Source organism: Rhizophagus irregularis, chromosome 10 (genome assembly GCF_026210795.1).
Source record: "Rhizophagus irregularis chromosome 10, complete sequence".
NCBI lineage: Eukaryota > Fungi > Glomeromycota > Glomeromycetes > Glomerales > Glomeraceae > Rhizophagus > Rhizophagus irregularis.
The window spans coordinates 3,342,865-3,358,120 of record NC_089438.1 but is presented as its reverse complement, the minus strand read 5'-3'; the positions used below and the strand labels follow the sequence as shown (position 1 = coordinate 3,358,120).

The following is a 15,256-nucleotide window of genomic DNA, read 5'->3' as shown; positions in this document are numbered from 1 at the left end:
ATCAAGCGTAGGGCACTTATGATTATTAGGTACTTGGATTCTTGTCTGTTTTAAATACCAATCATATTTAAGTACATTGTGTGACAATTAATATACGACCCTAGCATCGCCACCGAAAGGTGGTAACCGAATTTATTTGCCGCCGGTTACATGTGATTTCGGATAACCATTTTCGGTAGATTAAAATGCATTGAACTTTTTTTTTACAAATAAAATTTAGATACTTTTTTTTTATAATTATGGTTTTGAATCAATATTCGGTGCAATATTTTAACTTTACGTTCCTAATTAGTCCGAAGTGTAACGAAGGACTATATATTATTCGTATTGGTTTCCTGTTGTCCGTCCGGCACGTGATGATGTACAATGATAACTGCGCTTCGGACTTGATAACGGTTTCCGTTTCCTAGTATAATTGTTCTAAATACATCGTATTCTTATAAAATCTTCATAGTTTGACGGTTTTATAGCACTATAATATTATTACTCATTATCTAATGACAAAATTTGAAAAATCATTTTTTATCCATAAATGTCGTTTTGGCTTGTTATTGTGACTCTACTTCTAAACATGAGTTTATAAAAAAAAGGTATAGTGAAGAAGAAAATTGATTTGTTAAAATGAGGAAATCACATGTAACCAGAAATATCACTTTTTGGTGGCGATGCTCTCCGTTACCTAGTTTATTAAAAAATTTTGACTCATTTGAGGTTTGTATAAAAAAAGCTAAGTGTAATTTGTAAATATATTATCAGCATAACTATTGTCACATGATTATTAAATGATTTTCATCGGATTTAAGTTTATTTTAGATTAGGCTGTTCAGTTTGTACAACGCAATACGAAAAGATGCCGAAACGGCATCTTTCGTATTATTCAATTTTTTGGGGGGTTTTGTCGAACGCCAAAAAATAACCAATCAAAATTGATATTTCGATAATTTCTTGAGTCGTCATCTCTTCGCGTGTTAAACCTTTTTTACGCGTTTTTTCAATTATGTCTTCTCAACAAATTCAAAAAGTCCGAAACTCTAAAGTAACTAAGCAAACTTCAAAAACGTATAGACCTTTAGCACAAAACCTCTAGCACCAAATCCTATAGAACCAACACCTTTAAATTCAGCACCTTTAACGCAAAGATAAGACCTTTAGAATTAGCACCTCTAGCACAAAGACCTTTATCACCAAAATCTATATCCATTCCTTATTATTATCTATCAAGCCAAAAGTCCAGCTTTGAAATGACTAACCCAAATAATATTTTAATGGGTTATGGAGCTAGTACTTTGTTGGCTTTAAGACCAAATATCCAATATGTAGAAGGTACTGAAGTTAATGGTGAAATGCCATTCAACACACATGTATAAATAATAAGTAATTCATGTCGCATACGTGCTTGCTCCTTCTCATACTCCCATCTTTGTTTTTCAACTTCTACCTTTCTGATTGCAATTTATATTCCTTGTCCATTCTATCACGTTCTAATTCAAATTTTCGTTCAGCTATTTGGTTAATGCTATTCATATCATCAACCAAAAACTCTACTGTTGAATTCTTTTTTCTTTTTGTAGTTTTAACTTCCTTTTCTTCATCATTACTGATATATCTTGTTGAATCATTTGAAAGAAAAGAAGTATTAATATTTTCACGACATCCAAAAATACTATCCATCTTTCAAACCATTTTCAATCAACCCTTTCAGATCCTTTTGATTATTCTGCTTCTTTACTTTTTCATACTTTTCCAATATTCGTTTAATTCTACCTTTAATGCTGTCACTAGACTTTGTTTTAATGATTTCAGTAGAAATTAAATTATACATAACAGCTTTTTTTCCTCCTTGTAGTTTTCCGTATTATCTTTTAAATATGATAATAACTTATCAGTTTCATCATCACTCCATCTTTCAATGATTTGAGATTCAACTTCTCACTTTTTTGCTTATTTTTTTTTCTCATTTTCTTTAGTAACCTAAAATTAATGGTTAATTATCTGCATAAATAATATTAATAATAAAAAATATTATACTAACTGTCAAATCTTCTCAACCGAGACTTAACCAGCTATAACCCTCGAAATGCGCCTAATACCCGAATGAGTTAATCGAAGCGAGTATACCAAATCATCAGCGCTTCATGCGGTATTATCTCGATACGATGTGGCCTGATAACTGCGACACATTTGAAATCCCTTGTGCCGATTCTATAGCACTTAGCAGAACCGGTGCAGTGAAAAAGGCGAGCAAAAAACACTCATTAAAACATGGAGATTAAGGAGTTCACTTCTAAAACCCGTTTAAGACGTTCGGGTACTTGAGAAAATCATTATATAATTGACAGGACAAAAATCGCGGAGAATTTTGGTAGAGTCATCCAACCCGTACAGGAGACACAGGTAGACCAAGAGGACGCGGACCCAGTTACTGATAATCCAGTTGTACAGGCTGCGGAATTAGTTCCTGAAGAACCACCTGTTACTAAGGAGAAACCAGCTCCTAAAGAGCAACCTGCTCCCAAAAAGACCCACCGCCAGTCTTATCTAAGCCTGATCGCTTAAATGCGAAACTCGCACCTGTTACTGAGGAACACTTTGAACATTTGTGTCCAAAATACCAATAGATATGATTTCTAAATGATCCACTGCGTTCTTGTAGTGAATAGTCTTTAATGTTGTCTTAGAATAACTTTTTTGGTAACAACTTTACCATGGTTTAAATTTTAGCTGATGTGTATGTAGCAAATGTAGGTTAATGATATTTCTTGAGCATTATATAAACTTTTTTTATAAAATTAAAGCTGCGCTTAGTAATCCAAAGAATAATTCTCATGATTTAGTTAATTAATTTTCCTAAAAATTTTTTTGTCAAATAAGTTTATTAATAAAAATATTAAGAAATTGAGAAATTCTGACTTTATAAAAATACAATTTACATACATACAATATGCTCTTAAATTACACCAAAAATAAAAAAAATGGTTATAAATACTTTATAGTTTTTAGGATTTTTGATCCTAGCAATTACCTATTAATAATGCACAATTATCACAATATGGAAATCAAGATATTTAGGCAAATTTTATGGAAAAGAAAAGATGATTTTATGTGAAAAATTTTCACCACTTGTTGATAAATTTGGGTTGAAAAAAGAATGGGGATATGTCAAGTTTTACTTACAATCTTATAAAATTCAAGAATTCAAATTTCGTGAATGTTGGAAGCATATTTTTGATACAGACTCTAATTTTATAATTAATTTTCCAATATCACAAATAGGACTAATTATTCCTTTGTCAAATGCTAATGTTAAACGTATATTTTCACAATAAAAACTTAAAAACAAATTATGAAATAAGACGTCATTAGAATCTCTTAATCAATGGTCCGGAACTAAAAAAGATGGATTACGAAAGCGCTTATGAATATTGGTTTATTATGAAAGAGAGAAAATTTGGAAATCTTTTGTTTGATATTTTGATAAAATAGTAAATAAAATAAAAATTTTGTCTATAAAAAATTAATAATATATAATAAACATCTTGTTTATAAAAATATGTGTGCATTGCAAACACGTTTAAATTTAATTCGTGATCCGCCTACAGAACAATGTTCCAAAGTGTATTGAATGATAAATTTGCACACTTATATATTAGTTTCACAAATTTTATCAACGTATACTTGTAATTTAAGGTTACGACATTATACAAATTACGACGTTATACAAATTGGTGATATCGCCTAAAAAATGACTAGCTATATTTGTATTACAACCCTGGCTGAAAAATAGTGCTTAAAACTGAAGGGACTAAAGGTTCGTCAATAATTTTTTTTATTGTACGATTAGTTAAAAAATTTTTTTTTAGCGACACTGGATTCCGGCCTTTAAAAATGTTATATTATTCAATTACAAAAAGTGTAACATCACAAAATTGATATTTTTTTTTATTAAAATATTATTTATATGCTGGTAAATAATTTGTTTTAAAAGTTATAAACAAAAAAAAAAAGTATTAAAATTATTTATTTCTATCAATCACAGGCTGTCTAGTTTGTTATGCGATATTTTGCTTGTATCGAGCAGTATACCAATTTTAAATGATTAACACTTTTGGAAAAGCAGTTTCTTTTAAAATATAATGTAAGTTTATTCCACATTTCCTGCACGCTATATCTATCATTCTTATCTGGATTTCCTGCTAATTAAATTGTAAAAATAATTCCCCAAAAATGTATTAATAGTCTTCACTGGTTCGGAGACAGATCACGAATTAAATGTTCGCTTATATAATATAGCACACATGATTGAAAACTATCATGTGTGTTGTGTTAACGTTCTGAATTTTGAACACTGAATACAACTGTGAACTTGATAATGTAAAAATAATAAATATTCATAAAGTCTGAAAATTTTATCATTACAGCAAGAGTCATAAGAATCAGGAAGGTGTTTAAACCATAATTCTTAGCCCAAAAGTTAAACCAACATGGTTGTAGGATAGTGCATGATCAGCATCTTTGACGATGTGTCAACATGATTTTTTGTTCATTCTTTGATGATGAGAGACAAAGGTTTTGAAAACGAAGATCCCCATACCTTAAAAATGTTTCTTATTATATGTGTGTCTTTGAAACAAAAAAAAATAATGACAAAAATATGACAAATAAAAAAAAATTCCTTTTAAAATTTCAGGGTTGGCATGAAATAAGCAATAGACTTAAAACATATTTCACGACTTCTTTTTTTTGGGGTTTGAACAAGAGTTATAAGGAATCAGCAGTTGTTATAAAGTGTTGAAAGCATTGAATAGTGGTTTCTATTTTTACTATTTTGTATTGCCTTCTGTTTTATATAAATAATGTTTTTTTGAAGTATTTCAAATTAATATAATTTTAAACTTTGAATTAGAAACCCTAATTATTGTAACTAGATAGTATTATTTTTTAATATTTATCTATTGTGAGGTCAATATTCAAATCTTTAAAGATTTACCAAATTTTTGCATAATGTGAAACTTGCAGAGAATAATTTTTAATAGACATTAACACCTAATTTGGTTGACCTAGCCATTATCAGTTATAGTGACAGGATTCTATAAATTTGTTTCTTTTGGTTGACTTTTTAAATAAATATTTTGTCTATTGAAATATCATATTATTTAATAATGTATTTAAAATAAATATATTTATATTTACTAATTAATGATGAAGTAGATTTAATTTTTTTATTCCAATTAAAATAATCCATCATTTGTCAATGCTGTTATTATTTGATTGTATTCGTAATTAAAGGTATAAGGGATATTATAATATAAGTTACTATATATTCTCTAAAAAATTTGTGATCTAAAAAATTTAAAAATATAATATGGGATTTCACTTCTAGTGTTACGCAGTAAATTGTTACGCAGAAATCACGTGATATAACTGAACCCGTGATGCCGATCAATGTAGTAGATGTCGAATATGTTCGATATGTTATATATGTCCGATATATAGAATATATGGTATATAGGGAACATATAGAATAAATAGTATATATAGATAATATAGTATATATAGGGTATATAGCATATATAGTATATATAGTATATATAATATATATAGCATATGTAGCATAAATTTAATATGTTAGATATTATTTTTCTTAGTAAAAATTTGTTATAAAAAGACAGTGTAAATGCGCATTATAAAAAAGTAGTTCTTTAGAACAGTTCTTAAAAATCTTTAATAAAATTAATTAAAACCCATATACCCTTTATTTTCGTGTTGTTATTTCTTATACACTTTATTTTTATTCATTGTCTGTATTTGGTTAGTTTAATCCCTTACTCGTATAGGCTATTTGGAGAGCTATACCATATTCGCATTTGATCGGATTTTTGTTAAGATTTACATTGAATTAATTGAATTAGTATAAGATCTATGCCGATCCTATTAATTACTGACCCTACCGATCCTTCTGCTTACACTAAATATACCGCTTATTTTTAAGCACATAAGAACTGACTCATAACAATTGGTGCCTTCTGCCAGAATCCTTAACATCCCTGTTGACCCAAAGTGTATGTTTGTAGCGCATTTTCAAAGGAACATTAACCACGATAGATTACATCAAGACCTAAGAAGCCCTAACATCACCTATCGTCATCGTGACCGATCCTGCATCCACTGTTACCCACCTGAACTGTTATTATCCGACAACTTTAGTACCTTTTGGGACTGGTACAGCTCGGAATACCCAGCCATAACTTATACTCGGTACACTCAACAGTATTTAGAGGAGCTATCATACGTCGAAGGAGAAGACATTTGGATAGCTATAATTGATTTAATTTTCAGTATTAGATATTCCGACACACCTATTCTAAATTTTGAAGCATTACAACAAGAAATTTGGAACGTATACAGCATTACCCAAGGATTCCGCCTAGATTTATTCATAATCGCCTATAATTATAGCGAAATTAGGTTTTCAACATCACCTGGTTCAGAAGAAATTGTAAACAATAATCCACAACCAATAGCTCAACAGCCTGATAATATGGCCCAACCAAACCAACAAGATTTCCAGCAATTGAGAGCCGCCATAGCCGCTTTAACTCAAGCTTTGCCAAATACTAACAACGCATTGGCCGGAAATACCCAGGCGATTACCAATCCACCTCGCCGGGAAGGAAAGGTAGCCGAGCTACCATATTTCTATGGGGGGAATCAAGATCCAGTAGCATGGTTGGAAGACTTTACCCGAGCGTGCAATGCAAATGGGATTGCAAATGGTCGAAAATTGGAGGTTGTGCCGGCTTATCTTAAAGGAGCCGCCTCCACTTGGTGGAATGCCAATCAAGCATTACCAAATAATAACCCGAATAAGGTTGTTGCATGGACCGGCAACAATAATAATACTGATTTTGTTCTGAATTTCCCTGCCGCCTTTAGAACACAAACCCTGATCGAAATTTGGACTACAGAATTGGAACAGAAGCGACAACAGCCCGGAGAAGACGTCAATACGTACGCCGCAGCTCTACAAGAATTATACCGAAGAGTGGAAACAAACGCCTTTGTATACCCAGAAGCCATCAAAGCTCGGAAATTTGTCAACGGACTGCTGCCTGACCTATATGTCACTATAAAGCCCCATAACGATCAGACTTGGAATGCCGCAGTAGATAGGGCGAAAGCCTACGAATTGACACATCAAGATCAACATGCCGTTAGTGCATACTTGAATAAGTTCGCGCCATCCGGCACCAATACACAGTCGGAGGACTTATGCAAGGCAATTCAAGAGTTGACCAAACAGGTACAACAATTGGGCTCCGGAAATAGAGGATATCGAAATAATAATAATCAACGAAATGCTGTACAGCCTAACAATCAAGCGCAACAAAATCCAGCCATACAATCTAGAGTGACTTGCTATTCCTGTGGACAACCGGGACATATTGTAAGGACCTGTCCCAACCGAAACAATAACGCGGCACCCGCTAATAACAACAACGGTAACAACAATACTGGTGGTAATGATAATAATAATCGCACTACACCTCAGCAGACGAATAACGTGAGTGAAGGAATCGCCCAGATTCACCAGTTGCTTGCCCAGCTGGTGCCTCAGGAAGAATCTTTAAACTAGATGGCGTACCTCATGGGGTGAGTGTACCCGCCAAATCACAATTCCCTCAAATCTCACCTTACTCGAAACTTACCCGGCTACTCGACTTACTAGAAGTAAGACTAGACTAAACCCATTGCAAGGAACACTTAAGAACGATTCGAAAGATGAAGAAAAGATGGTGCGGAATAAAGCAAAGCAAGTTACCGAATCTAAAAATGCTGAAACAAAGAGAACGGTCCAGAGGCCTCCTAAAAAGAAAGTACCGGTTGTTGCCCCGGTCAATAGAATGGTTGAACCTTACACGCCGCAACAGTTTTTTGATCAACCCGCAAACATTACAAATGGACAGTTATTGGCCTTGAATCCGAAGTTTGGCTTAACCATAGCCAAACAATTAAGAAAACCAGTTGTTCGAAAGAAGGACGAGGAACAAGAGAAAAGACCAACAAAGGAATCAATAAATAATGAGACCTTGGAAGAAGGAATTGCTCCCGAGACGCAGGACCTGATGCAAGTAAATACAGCAGGACCAAATGATGACAAGACGTCTGCATTATACTGTGATGCTTCAATAAATCACATAAGGTTCCCTTTAATCGTGGATTCGGGCTCAGCAGGAAGCATCATATCTTTATCCTTATTGAAAGACTTGGATATGGAGATAACCCGAGCTTCGAAAACAGTGATGGTAAATGTAAATGGAGAACGACGAAGGCCGTTGGGCGCAGTATCCGATATCCCTTTAATGATAAAAGGATGTATCATACCGATGGATGCGATTGTACCGGAAGCAGACTCCTATTCTGCTATTGTAGGAAACGACTGGTTGCGGAAAACGAAAGCCGTTATTGATTATAACAATAATAAGATGGTAATTGAATGGAAGGGTAAAGTACTTGAAGTTATAACCGAATGTCAAGAAGCACCACATCATATTGTTAGTATTGAAGCCTCCGGAGTTGAAGAAGAGGAAGAGGAAGTCGCCGAAGAAGATGTGATAGAAGAATCTGAAGAGGAGTATGAGACTGATGATGATGATGAAAATTTACAAGAGCAGATGTATTGCAATACGCAGTTCATCACTCAAGAGGAAGCTCAGGAAATCGAAGAGCTTTTGAAAGATGATACATTCGTTGAGAACGAATGTTACTATCAATATAAGGAAGTTGAAAAGGGGAAATTCCATACGGGAAATTTGGATAATGAACAACGACAAAAATTTCAAGAATTCATGAATCGGCATAAGGATTTATTTGCCTGGGAACCGGATGATTTCGGTCGAACTTCGATAGTTAAACATTGTATTGATACCGAAGATGCAGTTCCAATCAAGCAAAGATTCTATAGGACATCATACCAGAATCAGATCTTCATAAAAGAAGAAATTGAACGGCTTCTAAAGGCAGGATTAATTATTCCGTCCAATAGTCAATGGACTTCGCCAGTGGTAGTTGTCGAGAAAAAGAATGGTAAAAAACGATTATGCGTCGATTACCGAAAATTGAATAAGGTAACGAAAAAGGACTGTTACCCTTTGCCTAGGATAGACGACATGCTGGAAACATTGTCAGGGTCCCAGTGGTTTTCTTCATTAGACCTGGCAAGTGGGTTCTGGCAAGTAGAGTTGGATCCGAAGGACCGAGAAAAATCAACATTTATTACGAAATTCGGAATATATGAATTCACCGTTATGCCGTTCGGCTTATGTAATGCCCCGGCGACCTTTCAGCGTCTTATGGATACAGTCCTGCGAGATATCCTTTGGCAGTATGTTGTGGTTTATATCGACGATATTAATGTAGCGTCAAAAACGTTCGAAGAACACCTGTTACATTTGGAACAAGTATTCTCGCGATTAGCACAGGCCAGATTAAAGTTGAGCCCGGAAAAGTGTTTCTTCTTTAAAGACGAAATACCCTTCTTGGGACATATTGTAAGTCGAAAGGGCATTCATACCGATCCTGAAAAGTTGATAGTTATTAAAGAATTTCCTGTTCCGAAGGATCTAACACAACTTCGAGGGTTTATAGCGTTGGCTTCTTATTATCGAAAGTTCGTGAATAACTTTTCAAAAATAGCTGAACCTTTACATCGTTTGCTAAAGAAGAACGTTCCTTACATTTGGGCAAGCGATCAACAAAAGGCTTTCGAAAATTTGAAAATATGTTTAACGACCCCACCGATATTAGCTTACCCAAATTTTGAAAAACCGTTTATGGTATTCACGGATGCTTCTACCTATGCATTAGGAGCTATATTAGCTCAGAAGGATGAAAATAATAACGAGTGTGTAATTGCTTATGCGAGCAGGACTCTAAATAAGCATGAGAGGAATTATGGTATTACAGAGTTGGAATGTCTCGCGGTTATTTGGTCTATCAGACATTTCCACCATTATTTGCATGGCCAAAAGTTTGTTGTAATAACAGACCATGCGGCGTTAAAATATCTCCTAAAAATGACGAATCCCGTTGGCAAACTTGGACGATGGTTAATGACATTGAATGGCTACGACTTGGAAATCATAAATCGCCCCGGAAAACAACACTCAAACGTAGATACACTTAGTCGGATTAAACACTAAAAAAGGAGTATTTACGTTTGAATATTTTTTTACATCGGACACGCATTATTGACACCACTTTACGGACTACCCATATCGATTTGACGGAATGGATTTATCCATATATTTTTCACTCGTACAATTTTTAACGGACTATTCTATGCCAACACACCTAACAAAAGAGCAGCGGGCTGCCATTAAACGAAAATCGAGATATTTTATCGTATTGAACGATCAATTGTATAAGAAAAACAAGGACAACCCAAACAGACCAATAAAAGTTGTCAAAGAGAGTGAAGTTGAAAGTATATTACATCACTCACATTCAGACCCTTTGGCCAGTCATTTTTCTATTGATGAGACATATCGAAGAATAAAAATCCGATATTACTGGCCCCAAATGTTCAATGACATTCGGGACTATGTCAAAAGTTGTGATGAATGCCAAAAGAGGGGTAAAAATCGGAGGAACGAGCCTTTACATCCGATAAAAATAGGACAGCCTTTTGATAGAGTCGGCATGGATATCGTCGGACCACTCCCGAAGACGAAAAAGGGAAATATGTATATAGTGGTCGCCACGGAATATCTTACCAAATGGCCGGAAGCTCGCGCTTTACCAAATGCAAAGGCTTCATCTGTTGTGTCTTTTTTCTATGAAGACATAATATGCCGGCACGGATGTCCAAAAGAGATCCTTACCGACCGTGGAACCCACTTTGTAAACGAAATGTTGAATTCACTCTGCCAAGAGCTTGGAGTAAAGCACCAACTATCAACAGCTTATCATCCTCAAACGAACGGATTGGTGGAAAGATTTAACCGAACGTTATGTGAAGCATTGGCAAAGTATGCCAACGAAAACAAGGATGATTGGGACGTGTATTTGTCATCGGTATTGTTTGCCTATAGAACTAAAAGGCATAACACGACCAGACACGAACCATTTTATTTAATGTATGGCAGAGATGCTATATTGCCGATTGAGTTTGCCGTCCGGACTACTCAGGTTGATATATCTGAGAGTGATACTCAGCAAGACCTTTTTAATCGAATTCATACATTAACTGGGAAAGTTGTGGGAGAACGGCTATTAACACAAGACATAATACACCAATCACAACAGAAGCAAAAACAACGTCACGATAGTGTTCTTCATGACGTGCAGTTTAAAATCGGTGACTTAGTTCTCCTTTATCAGAGTCAATTACGAGGAAAACAAAAGTTGCGGGAACGTTGGAAAGGACCGTATTATATCCATGAGGTTCTAAGCAATGGTGCCTATAAGTTGCGAACCTTAGATGGGAAAATTTTGAGAGATCCCATCAATTCGGAACGTTTGAAGCCGTATAACCAGCGTCAGAACGTAACACCATGAAAATTTGTGTAAGGAATTTTTAAATTGTTGGGGAATGTGCATATGACGATCATCTCCTATTTTAGACAATCAATAGATAATTGATGTACCGGTTGATGAAGATTTGTGAAATTTTTTTTATTTGATAATTTTTTTTTATATATATATTGAAGATTTTTTTTTTTTGAGGATTGTTAAAATTATTAAAGAAAAAAATGACTCCATATCAGTGTATATTGAAAGATTTACGAGAAACTCAACCAGAATATGTTGTTCCTTATCCAAAACCATATGAAGATAATATGAACTTCGAGGAAAAGTTCCGATTAATGAATGAAGCCACAGAAAGATCTAAGCGAGTTGGTGACAGAGTCCTATGGTTAGTTAATTTGTTTTATCTAGGACAATTGTTGGAACGACAAACTAAAGATAATAAGCAACGAAACTATTATCGACAACAATTAACGGAACATTACCGAACTATTGTCACTCGAATGTTCTATTTATTCGAATATCTGGGAGTCGAACAAATCATGCGCACGATCCGAATAACGCCCACATTACTCCGAGAGGTTAGCCAAACCGAATTTCAGAAATTGGTAACTAAGGCTCTTCAAATTTTCAACGGAGTTGAAAACTTGAGCGGGGAGTGATGTTACGCAGTAAATTGTTACGCAGCAATCACGTGATATAACTGAACCCGTGATGCCGATCAATGTAGTAGATGTCGAATATGTTCGATATGTTATATATGTCCGATATATAGAATATATGGTATATAGGGAACATATAGAATAAATAGTATATATAGATAATATAGTATATATAGGGTATATAGCATATATAGTATATATAGTATATATAATATATATAGCATATGTAGCATAAATTTAATATGTTAGATATTATTTTTCTTAGTAAAAATTTGTTATAAAAAGACAGTGTAAATGCGCATTATAAAAAAGTAGTTCTTTAGAACAGTTCTTAAAAATCTTTAATAAAATTAATTAAAACCCATATACCCTTTATTTTCGTGTTGTTATTTCTTATACACTTTATTTTTATTCATTGTCTGTATTTGGTTAGTTTAATCCCTTACTTGCGTCTGATCGTATAGGCTATTTGGAGAGCTATACCATATTCGCATTTGATCGGATTTTTGTTAAGATTTACATTGAATTAATTGAATTAGTATAAGATCTACGCCGATCCTATTAATTACTGACCCTACCGATCCTTCTGCTTACACTAAATATACCGCTTATTTTTAAGCACATAAGAACTGACTCATAACACTAGTAAGAAATAAATTACTCATAAATATATAAATAATATAATGTGGCCCTTTTTATCTTATCATAAGCATTACTGTTTTACTGATATGCCTTATCAGATTGAATAATTTCACATCCAAGCTTCATGTATTGCTGATTAAAATTTGCCTTTTTCTTTTTGGCTCTTTCAATCACCAAATCCTTTCCCACAGACTGTGCACTCACTATGTAACTAGTAGCATAAACTGACTTCCAAAGTTGCTATATCTCTTCTTTTATGAATAATTGATTTTGAGGCGACATTCGGTAAAATTTCTGTTTGATCAGAATGGTACCTCCGGTGTTAATATTATGTATAACCACTGAGGTTTAGCCAAAATTGTTCAAATTCCAAACATCCTGCCACAGTCATATTTTGGATCTCATCAACAGTCTCTTACACTTCAAGCAGTAAAATAAATGTTTCCTTTTTTAAATTGCAGGTATAAACAATAACTTCACTTGGTAAAATAATATTTCAAAATTATTTAATATAAAACTTTGAAATACTAAACATATTTTTGTAATCAGATTTATTCTGTCTAGTCTTACTTATTAAATTTTAATATATTATCATATTTAAGCATCTGGTATTACTAGAAAAATCCTATCAATTGTAGTATAATTTTAACAATAAACCATAATAAATCTATTTCTCTTTTAGCCCATCTATAATTGGCTCTTCATATAAATTACATTTTATTATACATGTGGTAATGAGAAGTATTTCCATAATCTGTAATCCAGTCCTGTCCTGCTGTAGTTGTCTCTGGTGTTGAAAATTGTCATAGTATATAAAGGACATTGAGTGGTGGTTTCTGTTTTTTACTATTTGATATTATCTTCTGTTTTAAATAAAATAAAGTTTTTTTAAAGTATTTCAAATTGATACTATTTTAAACTTTGAAATACTAAACCTGATTTTTGTAATTAGGTTTATTTGCTTATTATATTATCATATTTACTAAATACCTGGTATCACTGGAAAAATCCTATCAATTGTATTTTTAAACTATAATAACCCATAATAAAATCTTATTCCCCCTTAGTCCCCCTATAGGTTCTTTGTAAATGTAGTTTATTATACATAAACCATAGGGAATCAGGAATTAATAAGAAGTACTTCCATAATCTGTAATCCAGTCATGCTGTAGTTACTACCTAGTTCATTACTAAGAATAGTCAAACATTTTTTGAAACCTCATTTTTATCTCTGGTCCTAGCAATTGTTATAGTGTATAGAAGGCATGAAGTGGTAGTTTTCACTTTTACTATTTGTATTATCTTCTATTTTATATAAAATAAAGTTTGTTCAAAGTAATTCAAATTAATGTAATTCAAAACTCTGAAATATTAAACCTAATTTTTGTAGTTAGGTAGTAATATTCTTTTAATATTTAATTCCAAGTCACGGGTCGCCCACTTCACATCTTTTTATCTTTTTACAAATGATTCACCTTTTCTTCTAACAGATTTTGTATTAATGTGTGTAATTCATTATTATTAAATATTATAAAAAGACTTTTAATATCTAATATTTGGACAAAAGTTTGGTATATACAAATTGCATTATGTGAAACCAGCAGAGTATAGTTTAGATAATAGCTATCAACACCTAATTTAGTTGACCCATCTATTACTTATGTTTATCAATCATAGTGATAGGACTGTTCCTTCTGGTTTTAACTTTTTAAATAAATATTTGTTTAATTTAAAATGTCATAGTAAATATATTTGTATCTACTAATTAATGATATTAAGCACTATAAGGTATATATGAATTTGTGAATAGTTGTTTAAATTCTTTTAATTCTTATGTGATTTAAATGAATTTTTCCTTAGAATATTTCAAAATAAATGTTGAAGTACTTTAAATTCTTATTAACTCTATTGGCTATAATAATATTATAAGTAAAGTGATGCCTTGTTTTCTTGGATATGAATTTTTCAATTTCATCTATTAGACAACAATGGCTATTGTACTAATTGGACTTATAAATACTATATTGTTAAGAAGTAGCAGAACGATGGTCCATAGTTGAAAAGTTATTTCAATCATTGATTTACAAAATCCTAATCAGGATTCCAAAAAGATATAAAAGAGCGAGATATATAAAATATTATTCTAATTGAAATTCCTAAAATAATGGTACTTCAAATCTATCCAAGTTATTACATAAAATAGATGATTTTTCTCTTTGCATTGTTGAAATACTATCTATTCTTAACCGCCATCCACTCAAAGATTTATTATTATTAAAAGCATGATGCAGCCACATGACAATATTACATATAATGTGACTCTTAATAAAAATTTTCCGGGTTTATTGCCTATGAAAAATTTTAGGGCTCTCGTAACCCTAGGGTTTTATACGAACTTATCATCTGATTATATGGTAAAATTTTCA

The 15,256-nt window shown here is 32.8% G+C and overlaps 4 protein-coding genes across 4 annotated transcripts; 3 read left to right on the top strand and 1 right to left on the bottom strand.

The window, feature by feature from the left end:
* Positions 1–997: 997 nt before the first annotated feature.
* OCT59_002224 (uncharacterized protein) lies at positions 998–1,367 on the top strand (the record flags this gene model as incomplete). The annotated part of the gene is made up of 2 exons (XM_066144351.1): positions 998–1,036; positions 1,140–1,367. 2 exons carry the CDS (start codon positions 998–1,000, stop codon positions 1,365–1,367), a joined length of 267 nt encoding a protein of 88 aa, XP_065995521.1.
* Positions 1,368–1,434: 67 nt separating this feature from the next.
* Positions 1,435–1,671, bottom strand: OCT59_002223 (uncharacterized protein; the record flags this gene model as incomplete). The annotated part of the gene is made up of 1 exon (XM_025323760.2): positions 1,435–1,671. One exon carries the CDS (start codon positions 1,669–1,671, stop codon positions 1,435–1,437), a length of 237 nt encoding a protein of 78 aa, XP_025189872.2.
* Positions 1,672–2,262: 591 nt separating this feature from the next.
* OCT59_002222 (uncharacterized protein) lies at positions 2,263–2,556 on the top strand (the record flags this gene model as incomplete). The annotated part of the gene is made up of 2 exons (XM_066144350.1): positions 2,263–2,276; positions 2,340–2,556. The coding sequence occupies 2 exons, from the start codon at positions 2,263–2,265 to the stop codon at positions 2,554–2,556; spliced, it is 231 nt and encodes a 76-aa protein (XP_065995520.1).
* Positions 2,557–3,092: 536 nt separating this feature from the next.
* Positions 3,093–3,326, top strand: OCT59_002221 (uncharacterized protein; the record flags this gene model as incomplete). The annotated part of the gene is made up of 1 exon (XM_066144349.1): positions 3,093–3,326. The coding sequence occupies one exon, from the start codon at positions 3,093–3,095 to the stop codon at positions 3,324–3,326; it is 234 nt and encodes a 77-aa protein (XP_065995519.1).
* Between the last annotated feature and the right edge of the window lie 11,930 nt (positions 3,327–15,256).